Source organism: Pyxicephalus adspersus, chromosome 8 (assembly GCF_032062135.1).
Source record: "Pyxicephalus adspersus chromosome 8, UCB_Pads_2.0, whole genome shotgun sequence".
NCBI classification, from domain to species: domain Eukaryota; kingdom Metazoa; phylum Chordata; class Amphibia; order Anura; family Pyxicephalidae; genus Pyxicephalus; species Pyxicephalus adspersus.
Window position 1 is genome coordinate 44146092 of NC_092865.1, and position 23579 is coordinate 44169670.

At 45.9% G+C, this 23579-nt stretch overlaps 2 protein-coding genes and 1 long non-coding RNA gene across 6 annotated transcripts in view; 1 reads left to right on the plus strand and 2 right to left on the minus strand.

The window, feature by feature from the left end:
- BSN (bassoon presynaptic cytomatrix protein) overlaps positions 1-522 on the minus strand; it is a 56547-nt gene extending 56025 nt beyond the window's left edge. The window contains exon 1 of the mRNA XM_072420268.1: positions 311-522. Coding sequence (XP_072276369.1) covers positions 311-432 — 122 coding nt within the window. The 5' untranslated portion in view covers positions 433-522. The remainder of the gene's footprint in view (positions 1-310) is intronic.
- Positions 523-8014: 7492 nt separating this feature from the next.
- Positions 8015-23579, minus strand: part of LOC140336868 (uncharacterized) — a 29769-nt gene continuing 14204 nt past the window's right edge. For 2 of the 3 annotated variants that reach the window (XR_011921956.1, XR_011921957.1), the window contains exon 3: positions 9742-11107. This is a non-coding gene — a long non-coding RNA (uncharacterized lncRNA). The other variant, XR_011921958.1, reaches the window with a different exon arrangement.
- DAG1 (dystroglycan 1) overlaps positions 18250-23579 on the plus strand; it is a 34267-nt gene continuing 28937 nt past the window's right edge. The window contains exons 1-2 of one of the 2 annotated variants that reach the window (XM_072420275.1): positions 18250-19082; positions 21868-21916. The gene's annotated coding sequence lies outside the window, so the exon portion shown is untranslated. The remainder of the gene's footprint in view (positions 19083-21867; positions 21917-23579) is intronic. The other variant, XM_072420276.1, reaches the window with a different exon arrangement.

Here is a 23579-nt window from a genome sequence, read left to right on the forward strand (position 1 = left end):
AGTGTGGTGGGGCCCCTGGCTGTATACTAGTGTGGTGGGGCCCATGGCTGTATATCAGTGTGGTGGGGCCCATGGCTGTATATCAGTGTGGTGGGGCCCCTGGCTGTATACTAGTGTAGTGGGGTCCCTGGCCTGTGTATTAGGGCCCCTGTGTATCTGTGTGGAGGGGGAGCTGTCCGCCCTGTGTGGTGCTGAAACTGTTGGGTGAGAAGGATGGAAAGGTGCCCCTAGCTGCACAGCGCTATGGTGGGGCGGCACTGTACGGTATCGGTACTGTAGTAGGGGGGGCTCTAGGAGGTATCGTTCTTACCTGACGGGCCCCGGGCTCGGTACACCTCCCCCTCCTCTCGGTACCGAATCGGCGGGGGGTCTCGGTGCTCCGGTTGTGCCCCCACCGGGCTCCCCGGACTCCAAGCTGGCCTCATTTCCCATCACAGTGCCGATCCGAGCGGGACAGACCGAGAACCGCTACAGATCAGATCCGCCAGACCTCCGCCATCAGCTCAGTGCGCGCCTCCGACCGGCCTCAGTGCGCGCCCTCGATCCATCCCACACGCCCATCGATGGGTCACGTGACCACAGCCCCGCCCCTTCCACTGTTAATGCATAATCATGTACAGATTGTGAATCTAATGTGAATGTAGAGTGTATCTGAATAAAATGTGTACAATGTATGTAAATTTGGTGGAAGAGGTCTCTAGAATGATAGAAGCAGTGTCTGGTATTATAGAAACAGTCTCTGGTTGGATGGAAGCAGTCTCTAGTATTATAGAAGGAGTCTCTGGTTAGATGGAAGCAGTCTCTGGTATTAAAGAAGCAGTCTCTGGTTAGATGGAAGCAGTCTCTGGTATTAAAGAAGCAGTTTGTGGTTGGATGGAAGCAGTCTCTGGTATTATAGAAGCAGTCTCTGGTATTATAGAAGCAGTCTCTGGTAGATGGATGCAGTCTACGGTAGGATGAAAGCAATCTCTGGTAGATGGAAGCAGTCTCTGGTATTATAGAAGCAGTCTCATGCAGATGGAAGCAGTCTCTGGTATTATAGAAGCAGTCTCATGCAGATGGAAGCAGACTCTGGTAGGATGGAAGCAGTCTCTCGTAGATGGAAGCAGTCCCTGGTATTATAGAAGCAGTCTCTGGTAATATAAAAGCAGTCTCTGGTAGGTTGGAAGCAGTCTCTTGTAGGATGTAACCGGTCTCTGGTATTATAGAAGAAGTCTCTGGTAGATGGAAGCAGTCTCTGGTAGATGGAAGCAGTCTCTGGTAGATGGAAGCAGTCTCTGGTAGGTTGGAAGCAGACTCTGGTATTATAGAAGCAGTCTCTGGTAGATGGAAGCAGTCTCTAGTATTATAGGAGCAGTCTCTGGTAGATGGATGCAGTCTACGGTAGGATGAAAGCAATCTCTGGTAGATGGAAGCAGTCTCTGGTATTATAGAAGCAGTCTCATGCAGATGGAAGCAGTCTCTGGTATTATAGAAGCAGTCTCATGCAGATGGAAGCAGTCTCTGGTATTATAGAAGCAGTCTCATGCAGATGGAAGCAGACTCTGGTAGGATGGAAGCAGTCTCTCGTAGATGGAAGCAGTCCCTTGTATTATAGAAGCAGTCTCTGGTATTATAAAAGCAGTCTCTGGTAGGATGGAAGCAGTCTCTGGTATTATAGAAGCAGTCTCTTGTAGATGGAAGCAGTCTCTTGTATTATAGAAGCTGTCTCTTGTAGGATGGAAGCAGTCTCTTGTAGGATAGGATGGAAGCAGTCTCTGGTAGGATGGAAGCAGTCTCTGGTAGATGGAAGCAGTCTCTTGTATTATAGAAGCTGTCTCTTGTAGGATGGAAGCAGTCTCTTGTAGGATAGGATGGAAGCAGTCTCTGGTAAATGGAAGCAGTCTCTTGTATTATAGAAGCTGTCTCTGGTAGGATGGAAGCAGTCTCTGGTAGATGGAAGCAGTCTCTGGTAGGATGGATACAGTCTCTGGTATTATAGAAGCAGTCTCTGGTGGAGTGTAAGAAGTCTCTGGTGTGATAGATGCAGTTGCTGGGTTTCTTGGAATAAATTGTGAATGTTTTCAAGCTGAACTTTATGATTTCATGTAACATAGAAGAATTGTTTTGGTTTTCTGTGCATGTTTGGTATTTTTATGAGAAGTTTGATTTTATCTGTTGTGTTTGAGTTGTTCAGATTATAAAACCCCAGATAATCTCCCTGGACTCCCCTCTTTCCCCTTTATACCTGAAAGGATCTGCTTCTACTTCTAGTTCCTCGACTGCACCCTGACTTCTCCTTCACAAGAGAGAAAGACGTCTGGAGAGATATCCCAATAACACACATGCACACAGTATGGTCTTAGGAATATACTCTGATCTTTACTTGACAAGACGGTCTTTTTATACACATAATACAAGGGGTGGTCTTTAGTTATATACAGCTGTTTAAGTTTTGGCCATATATAGTGTTATTTGATACATTGCAAGACATACATTCTATTTCAAAGAATTTACAATTTTCGCCATCTGGTTACAATTAAACTGAGTAGACAGAAGAAGAAATACAACTTCCTTATAAAAATATATATGTGGCTCAAATTAGCTTCTAGCTATACAGTCTTCATTTACTCCCTTCAATACCATTCTGCTAATCATTACAGCTTTCATACAGAAATGATAGAAGTCCCAGATGGACACTGATTGGTCAATGAAAAAGCTTTATAGGTTTGGTTTCCTTCCTTGGCATTTTGGGGGTTCTGTGGTCGGGGCCCATGATTAGTGGCATTATAGTGAAGCTATGCCAAGTTGTTATCCGCAGTGATATTTCTGAGTGTTGATTGATTCGTACATTGTGCTAATTTAGGCCCCCCCTCCATTCCCAAATGATTTGTAATTTGTAGATCTGTGATTCTTTTATGAAAATAGAAGTGGCCAGCAAAATGTAAAAAAACTTGGGAAAAATGAAGTATTCTGCATGGTGGAAATAAAAGATAATTTGCCCAAGGAAGGTTAATTGCCACTTTTTACCCATTAAATATTTGGTGGGGTGACAGATACGTCACCAGCACTGGCACAAAACGGAATGCCATTAACCCTTGCTGAGCTGACTCAGAGATGTATCTGCCAATGAACGACCTTAGAGTCCAGGGGACCGGTGAGTGAAAAGTGGCATAGCAACCAATCAAATTACAAATGTATTTTTTCAACTTTAGGCTGCAGTTTGATAGGAAGCATCTGATTTGCCTAAATTAAAAGGTTTTTCTCACCTTCCTCTACAAATATTTCAGCCACCTGCACTCTACTTTCCTCCACTTGTAATATCCTCTCCCTGACCTAAATCTTACTCTCCTCCACCTGCACTTCATTTTTTTTCATCTGCAATTCATTCCCTCCTCTTAAAATTTACTCTGCTACATCTTTGTCTTCCATTCTTGTTTTACTCCTATCCACCAGCATTTAACCCTCCTCTGCCTGTACTTTGACCACCTGTACTTCATCCTCTGTAACTTCACCCCCTCCACCTGTACCTCATCCCACTTAGCTTGTACTTCATCCTCTGGTACTTCATTTCCCCCCATCCGCTTGTGCCTTACCCCACTTTACCTGTACTTCATCCTCCGGTACTTCATCTCCCCCCTCCACCTGTACCTCATCCCACTTTACCTGTACTTCATCCTCTGGTAATTCATCTCCCCCCTCCACCTGTACTTCATCCCACTTTACCTGTGCTTCATCCTCTGGTACTTCATTTCTCCCCATCCACCTGTACCTCACCCCACTTTACCTGTACTTCATCCTCTGGTACTTCACCTCCACCTGTACCTCACCCCACTTTACCTGTACTTCCTTTCCCCCCATCCACCTGTACCTCACCCTATTTCACCTATAATTTATCCTCTGATACTTCACATCCACCTGAACCTCACCCCATTTTACCTGTACTTCAGCTTCTGGTACTTCACCTCCACCTGTACCTCACCCCACTTTACCTGTACTTCATCCTCTAGTACTTCACCTCCCCCCTCCTCCTATACCTCTACCTTCCCCTACACCTGGATACAGTCTCTGGTAATATAGAAGCAGTCTTTGGTAGAGCGTAAGAAGTTTCTGGTGTGATGGATGCATTTGCTGGGTTTCTTGGAATACACTGTGAATGTTTTGAAGCTGAATTTTATGATTTCTTGTAACATAGAAAATTTGTTTTGGTATTACCTCCACCTGTACTTCACCCCACTTTACCTGTACTTCATCCTCTGGTACTTCACCTCCACCTGTACTTACCTTCCCCTAAACTTGGATACAGTCTCTGGTATTAAAGAAGCAGTCCCCACTTTACCTGTACTTCAACCTCTGGTACTTCACCTCCCCCCTCCACCTGTACCTCACCCTCCCCCACATCTGTACCTCCCCCCACTTTACCTGTACTTCACCCTTTGAACACCTTTGCTTTACCCTTTCACCTGTAATTCACCCCCTCCAACTTGTATTTTTTTCGGTTATCAAATTCTTCTTTTAATTATTTGATGATTTTTTATGATTTTATAAAACTATAAGAGAAATTTAGGGATACTTCCTATCAAAGGTGGATGAATGAAAACTGTTCACTGGCTGCCATCTGGTGGTTGGAGATTGAATTACGTCTTGGTTGGTCATACACCCTTTCCATAGCTTGGACTGTAGATGACATTCTGTTTCTCATTCCAGGGGCAGATGGGGTCCTTTAACATTGTGTTGCCCCTTGGGGTGGGCTTGCGCAGTGACGCCACTGGTAGCACAATATGACAACTGTGTCCAATCATATCTGCTGGAAATACCTCTTGGTAGTTCATCCCTCATCCCTGTTTGTTTTCAGGTTTTTGAACATGTGGCCCCTAACTCCAAATAGCTAAGGGTCTGAAATGTGCTAATAACCAAGAGGGTCCTCTGTATTCCCAGAAAAATTCAGATCTGTACAATGCACGGTCTAGATATATGAGATGTGAGGGATAAACCCAAAAAATGTACTGATAGCATGATATGACAAGCAAACACAGCTGTCACATTCTGCCACCGATGACATCACTGCACACACGCATTGGACAAGGCACTCAGCTGACTAATGACATCACTGCACACACGCATTGGTCAAGGCACTCAGCTGACTAATGACATCACTGCACACACGCATTGGCCAAAGTGGCCAGCTGACCGATGGCATCACTGCACACACGCATAGGCCAGGGCACCCAGCTGACCGATGACATCACTGCACACCATCTATCTGATGGGTTGCACAATCGCTGGATGGCTCTGTGGATTTGGACATTGCTGAACCCTGCAAAGGTAATACATAAAAATGAATGAAGATTTTTTTCTTTTGTGGTTTTTCTGATATTTCTAAGATGCATTTAACATGGTGTATTTTCTGGGAATGGGTTGGGAAAATTATGATATAAAAATAAGCCCCACATTGGGTCAGGTTATGGGAGTGAGCCCCCCACCAATGAGCCTTGTCACTGTTGTGGGCAGACGAGGGTCTGGTTTTGCTAAACCCAGGAAGGGGGCTAAACACCATTTTTCAGAGGCCAGATCCCAGAAGACGCTTTTTAAGCTGGGAGGGGGCACACACACCAGCTGCCCCATTTCCTAACTGTGAAGGTCCCACAGAATACAAAATTCTGATTTCAATATTGATAAATCAATACCCCACATTGTTTTTTTTAACATCTTTACCAGCCAATGACAGGTGAAAAAAAATAATTTTAACCACATTCACTTTATGCCCTTCCTCTGGGTCACACCCACTGGCTGGTATTTTTTCCAGGAAAGGCAGCTCTGTTTGGGACTTTTAATATGATTTGGGCCCCATTAAATTAAGGTGTGATTAGGGTTCCTACGATCTAGGCCCCGGGCACTCCTGGTATACTTTAGACCCGTGGTACTCCTTGGTATGATCTGGGCCCCTGGCACTCCTAGCATGATCTTGGACCCTGGCACTCCCTGGTATGATCTGTACCCCGTCACTCCTGGTATATTTTGGGCCCCTGGAAATCCTGGTATAATTTGGGCCCCTGGAACTCCTGGTATGATCTGAGCTCCTGGCACTCCTGGTATAATATGGGCCCCTGGCACTCCTTGGTATGATCTGAAACTCCTGAGTCTGGCAATGGCTTCTAATCCAGAGCTAACAGCACAGTCAAACATATGTGGAAACTGTGTCACCTGACCACAGGTTTCTAATCCTGTTGAGCCGGTGCTGTGATTTTCTCTGCCAGACAGGCCAGGCTGTGCCGTTGTTATAAGGCTTCCTCTCTTTTTCTGGTTAAACTGGCAGCAAAACCAGAAACCACTACTGCAGCCTAGAGAGCAAACAAGCGAAAAATGTGTCATAATTGTCCGCTCCTGGAAAGATTGACAACTGTGGTGAATGTTTCCCACTGGTGAATAATCTTTCTCTCTGTAGATTGATGGACTGCAGATTGTTTTGCCTTCTAACGCTTCCCAGATTGATGGTGTCTTTCCTCCTTGCCATTGTGGTAACACACACCTGAATGCTGCAGACCAAAACACTGCCAATAGAGGGCATCACACTGACTGATGATTAATTTATGCATCTGATAGGCAGCACCTGCCTGCTACATACCCTCCTCATTCCTATGGGGAGGGTACTTACTTTCTCACACACGGTTTCTGCATTGTGACTTCTGTATGGCGCAATGTGATATTTGCGTGTTAGTGATCTGAGGTTTGATTTGCCGAGTTGTAGGACCTAATGTGGACCAGATGATGTGATGTCCTTACATGAAATACCTTGGACTTGGAGGGGGTTTATAGTTCACATGGGGGTAAGTATCATTGTTTAACCTCATTGTGGCCCCCGGTTCTGTTCTCTGATTGCTATGCGGAATGGAGGGATTGAATTTGCAGCCACTCAGAGGTTAGCACTCTGACCTTTGCAGGGCTGGGTCCCAGGCTCGAATCTTGCCGGGACATTATCTGCATGGAGTTTGCAGGTTCACCCAGTGTTTGCGTAGGTTTCCTCCCACATTCAAAAAACATTCAGTTAGGTTAATTGGCTTCCCCCGAAATTGACCTTAGACTGTATTAAAGACAAATGATCATGGCGCATGAGCTCCTTTGAGGGACAGCCAGTGACATGACTATGAACATTGTACAGTGCTGCGTAATATGTAAATACTGTGTAATAATAATGATTCCTGTTCTGCGGAGCTGTACATCTCGAACACTAGGGGGCAGCAAATCACAGGCAGAGAATAGATAGAATGATGGTCCTGTCACTCCCCAGGTAGATCACCAGGGCAAGTGACTTCTGGGTAAGTAGCACCTGCAATGGCAGCCATCCCAAAGGCTGAATCCCCATCTTTGGAGTCCCCACTCAAACTGACTGCAATGGCCTGGTGAATGCAAATATGGGTATATTGAATTTCTACTGATTGTGGGTAGTTGTGGGTCTGATAATAATATTTTTGTGTCTGTGGCTGCCCCTTTGTCCCTGCTGCCTATAGACATGACTGCTCAGCCTAAAACTGGTCCCAAACTTCCATCTTTTTGTAAAACGCTCAGTTGCCAATGGCGCCCACAGAGGCTGTGATGCTCTCTGAGTATGTAAGCAAACATTGACACCATAAGAGAGAAATCAGAATAAATAGGACACGGCTGTATGGGGCAAAAGTACTGAAGTACCCAGATTTGGGTCAGGAGATTCCTCTCTACACAAAAAATCTGGTTGTGGAAGTGTTTCTATAATGAAGATGAAATGTTCTCAGGACCTCCGCTACCCCTCCTCACCTCCAACACAATGCACTGTGAGGGGTTAACATAGTTGAGAGGAGCTGCCAAGTGGCGTCTGAAGCAGCGAGAAATGGACAGGGAGCCTTACAATCCATTTACTGGTTAATTAAGACAGCTGCTCGATAACAGCCCAGCTGCCCAGCACACTTATTGTAATTGTACATTACAGAATATGATTTATAACCTCCATCTCCACCAATAAAGGGGCGATTAGCGGAGGACGAGGAGGAATGGATGCCTTGTTATCTGTAAAAAAAATCGTAGTTATGATTAGCTTCAGGGCCTATTCATCATATCTGCTCTAGGCGAAAAGGAAAATCTAGTGAAATAAACTAAAAAATGTGGGAGACAGAGAAGTTTCCCCCTAATACATCTCAATGTGTCCCCAATATTCCCCACAACTCACTGTATTTCCCAAAATTCACCCATATCTAACCATGCCCCCAATATATCCCCACACCTCAGTGCTCAGATTGCTCCTCACCCTCTATCTGGCTGTTTATGGATTGGAAATAACGAGGTGTAATTTTTTCTAGTATTCCATGCGATGTGGATCACATGACTTTCCTAGAATCTGCCATTCGGTTTGGATTTCTGATTCTCTTGTGGAGATGTCAGCTGGAGTTGGATTGGATGTCATTACATGATTAATGTTCTTATTGAGGTCTCTGAGTGAGGAAATTTTATCACAGGATATGATGCCCCGGCCACTGCTCCTGCACTAAGTGGGGGTCTGTCTGCCCCCCATGGTGTATTTGCACTGCCCAGACTTTTCCCTCCATATTTCACCTTTTTACTTTATTGCAGGAGAAGAATTCTGCATATAATACCCCCATTCACTGATTGGCCCCCTTGGCACGGATATCTTACCAATCAATAGATTTACTGACATTCCCATCAATGCCAAGGTACCGATTAATATCAATCAATGGCTCTGTGATTTTTAGTGATCAATACCTCAGATTTTGTGCGTTGGACATTTCTAATTTAAAGTAGAACAATGAATATCGGTGATCAGCTGGGTTCTGCACTGCGGATGTGACAGGTGAATTTTTCTGCTGAAATAACAACTTACCTGCCTGTCCCTCCTTATTGCACACTGAGCTGCTCAGGGGCGGGATTAAGGTCCAGAGAAGCAGTCCATAGTGGGAGTGTAGCTGGCATCAAATGACCCTCCATCACACCATCTTTACTTTGCTTAGAGATTTTCAGTGGAATACTTTAGGCCTCATAGTAGTCAAATCAGCTGGTAGGTTAGGGCCCCTCATTGTTTATAGTACGGGGCCCCCCAGTATGTAAAAATGATCACTCATTATATTTGGTACAGGGTCCCTCAATATGTATATGTGGCCCCTCATTATATGTAGTATGAGGCCCCTCAGTATGTATAAGGGGCCCCACATTATATATAGTACGGGGCACCTTGGTATGTATTATATGTGGTCTCTCATTCCATATGGTAGAGGGCCCAATGGTATGTATGATATGCGGCTCCTCATTATGTATGGTACGGGGCCCCTCATTATAAATAGTACAGGGCCAGGGTCTGATCTCTCGGTTGTATACAGCACCCTCCAGTGGACTCCACTCACATTGTATTCTCATTATTATATGTTTGTTGGTGACAAGCCCTCTTTATTACCACAATCACAAATTGTCATCAGATTTTATTATCATACAATCAGAACAGGCGATAAGACTCAATGAATCCTACCGCAGTCGACTCTCGTCCAGCCAGAATCTGACAGAATCTGGATTCTCATCGCCGATAATCTGACATTTGTGGCTTTTCAATCTGAACCTCATTCTGCCCAGACCCTCCCCTGAAGACCTTGTACAATCAGAAGTGAGTGTTGCATTTGACAGAAAGGACCTTTCCGGGGACAAAAATTCCAAACCAGCTGAAGTCTGTAGGGGCCAATCCCCCAAAGAGCGCAGTGGTACGCCATGTTCACTGCTGGAGAAAAACAATTATTGAGCACTAAGGGATCTTAGCCACACCCCCTATATGAATATGTGTTATTATATGATGGTAATCTGGTCCAACTGAGAGGTCAGGAAACCTGCAGCTCCCTGGATTGTTCTGGAAAATCCTCATTTTATATCAAACTATGACATCAATATGAGACTGGATAGGGATTGTACAATCAGATTGTACCATCTATGAGCAGCTGTAGTAGAAAGAACAGATTTGATGTGGCAGCTATAGTGCTATCATGGTGTTGTTCCGAGTCTGGTTGGATCTTGTCACCATCTGAGAAAATTGTGAAGTGTCGGATGGTTAGATCTGATCTTGTTTAGTCTCAGGAAATATTTTCACAACAGAACATATGCAGAATGAGTGATCATTGTGGGAAATCCTTATCATGAGATGTTATGTAATTATGTCCACAGCCTGCAGAGGGCACTCCAGACAGCACTGTATCAGCATTCTTGCTGAATGACTGCTGGCAGGAAATAATCGGTAGTGAATGTGGGGGGAATCTCTGCTCAGTGACATTTCCACATTGTGCCTGGAGTCACCACAGCTGAACGTGGCCCTTTGTGGCTGAAGTAGGAAGTGCAGTCTGTATCTGGACTGAACAAACATGGCTGCCTGATGAATTATTCACTTACCAGAAGCAAATTGTATGGGTGAATTTCCTCACATCATAGAGATACCATTCACCAAGAGGAAAATGGATTCACTGGGGGCTGCCTTAAGTGCCCCTCCCCCGCCTGTAATCGGTGGCTGTGTCCTATACTGTGAATGTAATAAAGGGGTCATCAATTCCCCCAGTTAGGGCGCCTTCTCCCTTATGGAGACATTCCTCACCTAACCTGGAGCCAAAAAGTCAGGTAATGGGGTCTCAAGTCACCGGAAGGGGGGGGGGGATAAGGGTGATTGTGAAGGAATAATGAAGTGATTGTGTAAAAAAAAGGCTTTAGTTCCTCACATTTTTATGCAATCTTTTTGTTCAACCCACTGAATTAAAACTGAAAGTGTGTAGTTCAACTGCATCAGAGTTGTTTCATTTAAAATAATTGTGGTAATGTACGGAAATCATACCCTATCCCCGGGGTTCATACATGAGGTCATGTCTCCTGTGATTTCTCCACCTGGCCCAGTGCTGTGACTCACCTGTACATTCCAGAGGTGTCAGGGTCAAATGATGTCACCCACCACCCTTATGTGTCCCTTTCATGTGGTTGGAGCTGCAATATGTCACCACTGAGTCCTATTCTTGCAGATTTTTAACTCTTACTGGGGCATTAGGTATAGAATTCCCGAGTGCCAGGGTTCCAGGGATTTGTCCTGGTGGAGGTTCCTGGTCCTTGATTCCTCTCGGTGAATCTGTGTGATGAAAGACATGTGAGAAGGTTAACAATAGAGGCAGCCATTGAAGACCTCCTGCAATGCTGCTTCCCTGGCTCCAAATCCATCCCTGGAATAAGGAATCATTGGTTGCATGCCCCCTTATATCTGCCAGTAACAATACAAGACTCCCCCAATAAATCCTGATGTGTCACCATACAGGAAATCCACCTATCAATATAAAGCCTACCCAGTCAATGACTCTGCCCAGGCTAAGATGATGTCATCAGTCTGCTGCAGGCAGGAGGAAGAATTTCCTCAGTCTCCTCTCCCCCCAGTGATCAGACTACAGCATTGTATCTAATCACAAGGGGGGAGGCTACAGGGGCAATTCTCCTCTTATAGACCACATAGAGGGAAAAGGCATCCAACTGCCATAGAGGTCTGAACCCACCAGGGAGACCTCTACAGAACCACCTACCTGGCAAAGACCCCAAAATACACTGTATGGTTTGTGGACCCCTGAACATCAAACCTATGGTAGGTTGTTAGTCATCCCATCCTAGACCTTGGCCATTAATAATGAGTGGGCACTGAGCACTGGCCATTAATAATGAGTGGGCACCCCCCTCCCCATGACCATTAACATTGAGTTGCCCCTATAACATCCTATGCTCTTCTAGAAAAAATTCCACAAGATTTTGGAAGGTGTCTGTGGGAATTTGCCCCCATTAGTGAGGTTAGGTACTGATGGTGGGGATTTGCCCATTGGTGAGGTCAGGTACTGATGGTGGGGATTTGCCCCCATTGGTGAGGTCAGGTACTGATGGTGGGGATTTGCCCCCTATTGATGAGGTCAGGTACTGATGGTGCAAATTTGCCCCTTATTGGTGCGGTCAGGTACTGATGATGGGGATTTGCCCCCATCTGTGTGGTCAGGTGCTGATTTTGGATGAGAGTTCCTCTCAGTGTTCAATAGGGTTGGGGTCAGAGCTCTGTGCAGGCTACTCGAGTTCCTCCACACCACACTGGTGACCCCATGCCCTTATGGAGCTGGCTTTTTACCCCGGGGCACAGTCATGGGGGAACAGAAAAGGATCTTTACTAAACTTTGACCACAAGGCTTTAGGAGCACAATTGTCTACAATGTCTTTGTATGATGGAGGATGATGACTAATTTTCACTGGGTATCCCAGACCCCCAATATTAGCAGGGGGGTCACATAGATTTGACCAGTTAGTGTCGATCTCCTCCCCAGAGCCGCACATAACACGACCACAAGTTGAGGGGTCAAGCCATGATGAAGTTGAGGCCTCCATTGTTGTAGTGCAGCGCCCCCCAGAGACATAGGGTTGTATTATTGGTTGCCTTTCACCTCCTTCGGGTCTGGGATGGCTTCTCCACAGTTGTAGTCACATTTTTGCCTCCAATCACACACTGCAGTGGCAGGTTGACTCTCATCCAAGTCAGGAAAATAAAAAAATAAAAAACTTTGCACATGATTGGATGACAGATGTCAGCGTCTCCCATTGGTGAATCTCTCCTATTAAAGGTTGCACAGCACAGATGCTGAGACTCCTCACTCATCATCTCCGCTATGGCTGCTTGAGGCGATACATCCTCCATGTTGTCACATAGATTCTTCTTGTATTGTTTTTTGGGAAATTTGATCACAGGAGTTCCCAGTCATGTGATATCAACACCCCCGGGCCCTGCTGATACATTATGGCCCCGAGCAGCAATCCCAGAAGATGGTGACAACGTGAGAAGTACCGGTATCCCACACAGAGGAAAGACGAGAGACACAACAATGTGTATATAATATATTCTATGCATGGACTCTTATGTTGGGGAGGGAGGGAGTACAATATATTATATACATGGAACTACTATAGGGAGGGGGGATATGATATATTTAATAAATTAAACTCTTATACTGGGGGGGGGGGTGATTTATTCTATACATTGAACTCTTGTGATGGGGAAGGGGGTATATTGAAAGCATATATTTTACAGATTGCAAGTCGGGGTGGAGATGTCTCCTATCTGACATACCTGGAATTCCTGGAATCCCATTCCCTGAGTGTTTACATACCTGGGCCCCGTTGACAGCCTGGGGCCCCTCCAGGATGATGGGAGAAGATCCAGGTGTAAGTTGAGGAAGTTTTCCTAATAACAGAGTGCAAAAAGATCTGATGGAGCCAATCAGAGGTGTCAGAGATTTATTATCATCATTGTGTATTTATATGGCACCAACATATTCCACAGCACTGTACAGGACCCATAGGTATGTGACTGATGTCCCCCCCCCCATGGTCACATTTCATCACAGGCGCCAATATTCCAAATATACGGTACTTCGAGTCAACAATCCGTTTTTATCCAGGACACAGCCTATTACCAAGATGGCCGCCTTGTCGGAGTTACTGCACCAAGGTACTACAGAGAAGGCAGGATAGATATGACACTGGAATGAGTTTGACCCCCAACATGACACCAGATTGAGGACGACCCCCAACATGGCACTGGACTAAGGATGACCCCCAACATGATACCGGACTGAGGATGACCCCCCAACATGAAACCAGACTGAGTATGACTCCCAAAATGACACCGGACTGAGAAGACCCCCAACATGGCACAGGACTAAGAATGACCCCCAACATGCCACCGGACTGAGGATAACCCCCAACATGGCACAGGACTGGGAATGACCCCCAACATGACACTGTATTGAGGACAACCCCCAACATGATACCAGGCTGAGGATGACCTCCAACATGACACCAGGCTGAGGATGACTCTCAACATAGCACAGTACTGGGACTGACCCTCAACATGACACCGAACTGAGGATGACCCCCAACATAACACCGGACTGAGGATGACCCCCAACATGACACCAGGCTGAGTATGACTCCCAACATGGCACAGAACTGAGAATGACCCCCAACATGACACCAGACTGAGGATGACCCCCAACATGGCACAGGACTGAGAATGACCTCAAACATGACACTGATCTAAGGATGACCCCCAACATGACACGGGGCTGAGGATGACCCCCAACATGACATGGGGCTGAGGATGACCCCAAACATGGCAACGGGCTAAGTATGACCCCCAACATGGCACAGGACTGAGGATGACCTCCAACATAGCACAGGACTGACCCCCACCATGACACTGACAGAGGATGACCCCCAACATGGCATAGGAGTGAGAATGACCCCAAACAAAGCACAGGACTGAGTATAACCCCCAACATGGCACAGGACTGAGAATGACCCCAACCATGACACCGGCGGAGGATGACCCCCAACATGGCATAGGCGTGGGAATGACCCCAAACATAGCACAGGAGTGAGTATAACCCCCAACATGGCACCGGACTGAGGATGACACCCAACGTGACACAGGACTGCGGACGACCCCTAACATGACACCCGGCTGAGTATGAAACCCAATGTGACACTGGGTTGAGAACGACCCCTACCATGACACCGGACTGAGGACGACCCCCAACGCGATACCGGTCTGAGGACGACTCCACAACGTGACACCCGGTTGGATGATTGTAGCTGGAACTGATTTCCAGATTGTACACATAACACTGTTCTATAATTTGTTCAAGATGAGCTCAACCATTCACCTGGTCCAAGAATCACCTGATGAGCGAACAATTGGAACTCTTCAGGTTCCCATTACACGTGGCCGGTGTGACACCAGAATCATTGGGGTCACTGAGTGTTGACAATCGGTTTTGGGTGGCACATAAAAGAGTTTGACCCCCAGTAAGGTTTTTTTTTTAAATACATTTTTATTAAAGTTTGCAACATATATATTAATTAAGAAGAGAAAGGCATACAAGAAATACAGAATGATGTCAGCACATGATAACAAACATCATGAAATACATAGAAAAACACAGGAACAAAAAACAAAATTACCAATACACCTGTGTTTTTCTAACCCTTCGTATTGATTATATCAATACACAATCAGTACTTATCTAACGAGAACTGGAAGAAGTCCAAGATATCACTAGAAAACAACTAGAGCAGCCAACCATATTTAAGGTTCAGATGAGCAACTATAAAATACCGGTAGCAGTTGCTTGATCCCATGGGGCCCACATTTCCTCAGTTTGTTATTGAGCCTAGCAGATAATTGTGCCATCAGCTGAATATCCCCTACATGTGTCCTCAATTCCGCAACAGAGGGCTGGGTGGGAGATTTCCAATGTACCAAGATATGGCATCTGGTCGACGTAAGAATACAGTTAGGTCCATAAATATTTGGACAGAGACAACATTCTAACTTTGGTTCTGTTCATTACCACAGTTATTTTAAATGAACACTCAGATGCAGTTGAACTGCAGACTTTCAGCTTTAATTCAGTGGGTTGAACAAAAAGGTTGCAAAAAATGTGAGGAACTAAAACCTTTTTTTAACCCAATCACTTCATTTCAGGGGCTGAGAAGTAATTGGACTCAAAAGCTATTTCATTGGCTGGTGTGGGCAATTCCTTTGTTATGTCATTATCAATTAGGCAGATAAGGGCCCAGAGTTGATTTGAACAGAGTGTAGATCCCAGTAAGGTTTTTATTACTGTCTGGGGTGATTTATCCTCTGTACTTGTCCTGGTAACACAGAGACTATGCATGTTGTCACCAGAGAAGGAATAATGGGAAAATCTTCCATCGGGAGTCACCAGTTCTGGTCTAAGAGGGGATTTCCTATCACTTCTTGTTGTGGTTCTGTGACAGGAAGTTTCGTCATGGTTATTCCTGGCAGAGGGCGCACACATATACCATCTCCTGGTACATTCGGCCCTGACAATAGCTTGGAGGAAATGCTGCAGAGTCACCACACTGCGTAAAATTCTACGTACTGTGTCACATGAGCTCACCCCCCCTCCCCCTCATTACTATGATGAGGAGAAATGTTAATCATTAATTAGCTGCTAATGGAAGATTCGCCTCATCAACAACCAATCACCTGACCATGAGGGGAGGGGGTCATTAGTGCGGTGACACCATTGTACAATCTGAGGATTAGACAAATCGATCCGATTTACTCCTTATTTCTAGCTTTCCCGCATTGTATGAAAATATTGGAAACCTCATCCTTATCCTTACCCCCATCATCATCCCAATCATCATCCCCATCCTCAACTTTATTCTCCTTTTCATCATTGTCATTGATTTCCGTGTCTCTTAGTGATCTTAGTGATCTGTGACAGAATTGTGTCCAGTTATTTTTGCCATATTTACAGATCTCACGTGGTGGGCTTGGCTGCATCTGATTGGTGGATCAGGCAGTTCTTGGTCGTGATCTCTGCTACTGTCCCCTGGCATTGGTCCCTGTTAACCCTTCTCTGCCCCCCCCCCCCCCACACCTGTAGACAAGAAAGTCTGGAGGAATGCGGGGTCAGAGGTCAGCGCCTTATCAATCACATTAGACCTCCAGGGACACACAAGGAACACAGCTACAATACACAATGTAGGGAGAGACAACAGGGGACATCTGGAGGGGTAGAATTTTTAACCAATTATCAGGCAATTAATGAGAGTGGAAAAGGTGGGGCCCTATCAGGTCATTTATGGGCCCCCTGGGGGTTATAATGGGGGGGGAGGGTGACATGTTTTCATGCCTCCAACCAAAACATTATCCGCCAAGTGACAACCTGATGTGCTATTTACTAAATGGCCCTGGGGACACTCCGGGATTGTTTGTTGTGACTGTGTGGCTAAGACCTCCCAGGGAGGGCATCCAGGCTGGAGGAATGAGATGTACAGACGGATGGCTGGATTAGATTGTCAGCTCCTGGGAATCCCATCAGTGTTGTAGCTGCTGTGTCTCCAAAAGGCATAGAGAACCCCAGGAGCTGTCAGTCCATCTTTGGAGTCAGTGTGCTGTGCCCAGGAGCTGACAAGCCATCACTCTAGTCAGTGTCCTGTGCCCAGGAAATCAAACAATTGTAAAGAAGAGAGAAAAAGAGGACCTGCCTGCACTCTTCTTCTGCAGCCAATGCTGCATCATTGGATTCTGTGCCTCAACCCTTCAGCTCCAGCTCTTTTGTCCCTCCACATTTATAGACAAAAGCTTCACTCCAGCAGTCCCTGCTCTTAAGTAAGTCTGTAAGCTCTGTAAGTTCCTACTTACAGTAAGACATATATATACCTATGAGGTATTCCTTTTATACTAACCCAAATCAGTTCATACACCATATTCCCCAAAAGTTTTGGATACCATAAACTGCGTCTAATATACCCCCAAGGAAGCCGCCAGGCGAAACGCATCGGGTTACAAGATGAGTAATGATTAATTTATGTCCTAACTACCTCCATAGCGAATATTTGTCTAGCTGCACTATTTCAACTAAATGATGCCAATGGACGTTGAGATATCGTGATGTGACTTTATTTGAATGAAATATAATTTAAAGTGTTGCAGCCACAAATGCCCTTTTTCTCTTTCCTTTACAATTATTTGAATTACCAAGGGGAGGCTAGATCTAGAAAATCATCTGCAAAGAGTGAGTGAATCTAACCACAACCTACTTCACTTAAATCCTGTACCCAGGAGCTGACAATCCATGTCAGCAGTCAGTGTCCTGGGCGCAGAAGCTGAGAATCCATCACTCCAGTGTCCTGGGCCCGAGAGGTGACAACAAATTCCAATAAGCTGCCTTAAGGGATACATAAGTGGGTGGCGTCTGTAAACCTTGAAATATCCAATAGCAGATGGCGCTGATTGGAGGATGCAGATTCATCAGATATACTTCTCATCCCCTACCCCCCATACACTGGGAGGTTGTATTTGGGGAATCAGGGCAGCTATGGGGTCTACTCCCCACTTGTCGCTGTTAGTAAATACCAGGGGGAGATATTTGTCTTTGAAGATGAAGCTAGCGCCATCCCCCTACTGGTCATATAGCAGTCACAACTGACCTGAGAAATTTACTGCCCGACCGCCGTGAGTGATTTCATTGTATGGGTGATATTTCTGTATCGCCCCATTGTAATGAATACCCCCCCCCCCCCTTTTGACTGCATTAACCTTTTGCTGTTCACTTTCTCTCCTTGGAACCTCATTGTACACCCCCACCTAATGGCACATTTGGGAAATTCCTGCTTATTGCAGTGCCGTGGTTATATGCAGATCGCCCGGCAACACCGGGGGTATTGATGGAAGACTGCGGGGCAAGGATGGGGTCTGCTATGTACAGGGGGATTCTAATGCTTCTCCATTGAAGTCAGCTCTGCCTGTCACTCCATTGGTGGGCTGAATGAAGACTGCAGCCAATGTGAGCCGGGTACCCGAGCAGCCATGAGGGGATGATTGGATATAGCTGCACCTATTCTTTGCCGGATTCCTGGCTGCCTCTGCTGTGAGTGACAGAGAGGGAGAGAGACAGACGGAAAAAGAGAAACGCCAAGAGAAAGGAACAGAAAAAGAGAAATGCAGAGAGAAAAGGACTGAAAAAGAGCAACACCAAGACAGAGGGTTGGAAAAAGAGAAACGCGGAGACAGAGGGACGGAAAAAGAGAAACGCAGAGAGAGGACTGAAAAAGAGAAACGCCAAGAAAGAAGGATGGAAAAAGGGAAACGGTGATAGAAAGAGAGAGAGAGAGACTACAACAGAAAACCTAAAAGGGAGACAAGGAAAGGGGAACGCGTAGAGAAAACAGAGTGACTGCAGCTCCGAGGACAATAAAAGCACCTCTGGCTCTGCGTAGGCTCCATGGATTCCTCTCACACATAGACGCCTGCGTTGCATTTTGCTGACAATCCTGGGAATCTTAGGGAAGAGAAAGGTACACTGCTCATTATTCCTCCATTGTGTCATCCTCATCCTTCAATCCCAACAAGCAGCCGCTCAGCCTCCAGCCTGACACCACAGAAGAAATCGCTGACCCTCTCCCCCTCTCATAGAAAGTGTTGATCCCCAGACGTGGTGTCCAGAGTGGGGACACGCTGACCCCTTCTGAATGGAGCCATCAATGTGGTGAGGAACATCAAGTACCTACCCGTTATTGCAAGGAGGAGGGGCATTCCTGGGCCTGACGGTGCTACATGGGGATGTATGGCGGTTCATTTGGCTCCCCGTTTCTGGCCTCCGGCTGAGTACTTGGGGGTTGCTGCTATGGCAGAGTAGCCAAGGCCAAGGGGTGCAGTGCTGACCTCCCCAGAGAACCCAGAAATGCACTAACCCCCGAAGAGCACAAATTTCACTTTTTGGCCATTTCCCATCTTTTCTGGGATGCAGTCTGGTGGTGCCAAGAGCAGTGTTAACCCATAGCAACCAGACGTCTCTTTCAACAGTGAAATGTGATCTGTGAACGGTTGCTATGGGTTAAGGCCCCAAAGAAATTATCCAACAAAATAAAATTTTACAACACATTAAAGAGTCAACCAATCAAATTAAAGGGCCAGCCAATCAAATGCCAAGGAAAAATCTTACTAGAAACATCTCTTCTGTGATAGTGGATTCATCTCATGACAGGACTTCAAGACATGCCAGGCATGATAACAAGAGTTCACTCATTGGATAGGGACATGACAGGTCATTATGCCTCTCCCACAATGGGGAGATTTCCCCCCAGTCATTTGTGTATCTGCCCCTCCCACAATGGGGAAATTCCCCCCACTAGTTTGTGTCTCTGCCTGTCTCACAATGGATGGTCACTGTGATACTTGGTCACCATAGTTCCATCATTCGGCTTTATAATGATCTCATTAGGTGGGCGGAGCTACAGTGTAAATTAAGGTGATTCCTCTGCAGGCCTAAGGGTAGGATTAGGATAGGAGTAGTTTAGTGTAGTATAGGGATAGGGGTAAGGTAGGGTTTGAGGAGGTTAGGTTTGAATAGGGTTAATATGAATTAGGGGTAAGGTAAGGTTTGGATTGGTTAGGGGTAGGATAGGGGTAAGGAATGTTTTGGGTTGTTTAGGAGTAGGATAAAGATAAGGGTAAGGAATGGTTTGGAGTGGTTAGTGGTAGGATAGGGGTAAGGAATGGTTTTGGATGATTAGGAGTAGTTTAGAGTGAACATGTGAATTTTTACTTTTATTATTATGTAATTTATTTTCAGGTCTGACCACAATACCCCAACGTGGGACCTTTCCCTGGCCACACTACTGGAGTTTGTCCATGGAAATCACATTACCCCTTTTCTATCTGATTACTTGCTGGAGATTTTGGAATACAGTAGTGTGTGATTGCTGAGGGTGATTTCTCAGTGGCTCCTCTGTGGCACCACATAACCCCTCATTAATGGAAATAGAATGTGATATCCAATTTCCCCTGTGGTTTTCTTTCCGGCTTTCTTTCACTGACACGATTGGCAAAACACGTAGATGGCAATTACAGCAAAGCAGAACATGGGAGAGGTAAATTATGATTGAACTTGATGGCCCAAAAACATGACTGCGAATTTAAAAAATTTCCCAACAGAGATGAGGGAGATCTGGGATTGGGTATACATGGGGGGATTGGGTATAAAATTGGGGATTGGGTATAAATCAGGGTTTCGGTGGAACACAATGAAATCTGTAGTAATAGGGGTGGGTTACAGTGGGCTAATATTTACCCCGCTGGGTCCCATGATGAAATTAGAGGTAAACTGTGACAACATTTAAGGCCAAATCTAATTTTTCTGTGAAACCAAGTTTGGTAAAAGCAACCGATCTGCCCTTTTCCCGGACTCGTTGGGTTTCATCTGTCTGGTTCTGTGTTCAGTCGATTCACAGGCAGCCTGCGACACCAGCACACGCATTGGCCTGGTTTTCCCTCATCTGGACACTCAAGTCAGAGGCTTTGGGTTCACCCCACACACAAACTTCTAGACTGATTGATTGTTCCCTCCATGTCTGGGTGCACCCCCTCCCTCAGGGTCACTTGACTCCCAATCTCTTCATATATTGGAGCAATAAACACCTTAGAAGATAAGATGGGGGGGGAGACAGGGCAATGTCCAGCTGGTAGGGGGGGAAGACAGGGCAATGTCTAGCAGGGGCTGAAAGGTCAATGAGGGGAGACAGATAAGGCCACCTTGGTAAACAGCAGGTGATATAGACAAGGGGAAGGGGCAGGGGGGTTGATGGGATAATTTTGGGGATGCATCTCAACATTTCTGATCACTGGTAATTCTGGTGTTCACTGGGGCTGTGCTAGTACATGAATAGCTATGGCAGTACCAAGCTTAAACTGCAGGTGATTCTTGGCATTGATTGGCACACAGGGCACATTGGAAACTCCATTCATGTCCATCCAGCTCACAATACCAGCTTGGCACCAGCTGACATTTCTAAAGATTCTGCTGCAAATGCAAATCATGATTTGATTTCCATGAAAGCCATGAAAATGCCTGCTAGTGCTAGTCTAAGCCTCCTGATGGCATATACATATACATCTATGTGGATACAGAACAGGAGTGCCTAGGCACAGGAAGTCACCTGATATACAGCTATGTGGATACAGAACAGGAGTGCCTAGGCACAGGAAGTCACCTGATATACTGCTATGGGGATACAGAATAGGAGTGCCTAAGTACAGGAAGTCACCAGATATACACCTATGAGAGTACAGACTGTAAAAGGGCTCTTTAGGGACGGGTCTGTTGCAGAGATATGTTAGCTGCTAAGTAGCGTGGTAAAAAAGCCACAGCCACAGTCATCTGATTGGCTGTTTTGGGTTAGTGCGCTTCTGATGTGGGTCTTCTTCATGTTTTATAATTACCCCCATGGTGTCGGCCATGTCCCACATTAATGCTGTGTATTTACCACCCCCAGGAATGGAGGCGGCACAGATCATGTGACTCCAGTGAGCGGCCTGCACAGGGTAAGTGAGATTTATTTGTTGTAAATAATAATTGTAAGGAGCATCAAAGGGGCGGAGATTGGCTCTGATTGGTCAAGTCCAGATTGGGCTCCCATTATCTGTAGGTTGGCAGATTTTTTGTTTCCATCATTGAGCCTAAAATAAACCGTAGCCCCCCCCCCCCCCTAAACATTGTACTGAATGGGGAGGTGTAAATGGAAGCTGGTCATTTTATCTGTGTGTATGACATCATCGCCTTGCTATGAATTGCCTTTACTATAGCTGGTCATTTTATCTGTGTGTATGACATCATCGCCTTGCTATGAATTGCCTTTACTATGAATCTCAGACAGTGTGGTGACGCGTGGACAGCCAGTTACTTACAGATAGAATTAGCCCTAATCCTGGGGGGGTAATTCCATCAGAGAGATTAGTGGCGTCCTCAGCAGGGTCACCGGATTGTCACTCTAAAACCACTGACCGTGATTGGCACCACCGAGAACCTTGGAGAACAGAAGTGGGAGGGGCTGCATGTGTCCCATGTATGTACAAATGTGTCAGCCAATCACCTCCTGCCGAAACACATTGCATTTTTGGGTGATGACTGTCTCATCCACAGCCAAAACATCACAGAGATCCGTACACCCAGCGCACAACATACACAGGGATCCATACACCCAGCACACAACGTACTCAGGGATCCATACACCCAGCGTACACCATATACAGAGATCCATACAACCAGCATACACCATACAGAGATCCGTATACCATACACAGAGATCCATACACACAGCATACACCATACACAGAGTTCCGTGCACCCAGCTAACACCATACAGAGATCCTTACACCCAGCGTACACCATACACAGAGATCCGTACACCCAGTGTACATCATACACAGAGATCCATACACCCAGCATACACAGAGATCTGTGTACCCAGCATACACAGAGCTCAGTCAAGCCAGCATAAACCATACACAGAGATCCATATACGCAGCGTACACCCAGCGTACACCATACACAGAGATTCGTACACCCAGTGTACAACATACAGAGATCCGTACACCCAGCGTACACCCTGCAAATATCCGTACACCCAGCGTACACCATACACAGAGATCTGTACACCCTGCACAGATCCGTACACCCAGCGTACACCATACAGAGAGTTCCATACACCCAGCTTACACCATACACAGAGATCCGTACACCCAGCATACACAAAGATCGGTACACCCAGCATACACCATACACAGAGATCCATAAACACCGCGTACACCATACACAGAGATCCGTACACCCAGGGTACACCATACGCATAGATTCGTACGCCCAGCATACACAGAGATCGGAACAGCCAGAATACACCATACACAGAGATATGTATAAACATACACAGAGATCTGTAAACTCAGCATACACAGAGATCCGTACACCCAGCATACACCATACACAGAGATCCATACACCTAGCGTACACTATAAACAGAGATCGGTACACCCAGTGTACACCATACAGAGATCCGTACACCCTGCAGAGATCTGTACACTCAACGTACACGATACAGCGAGTTCCCTACACCCAGCTTACACCATACACAGAGATCATTACAGCATGCTTACACCATACACAGAGATCCATACACCCAGCGTACATCATACACAGAGATCCGTACAC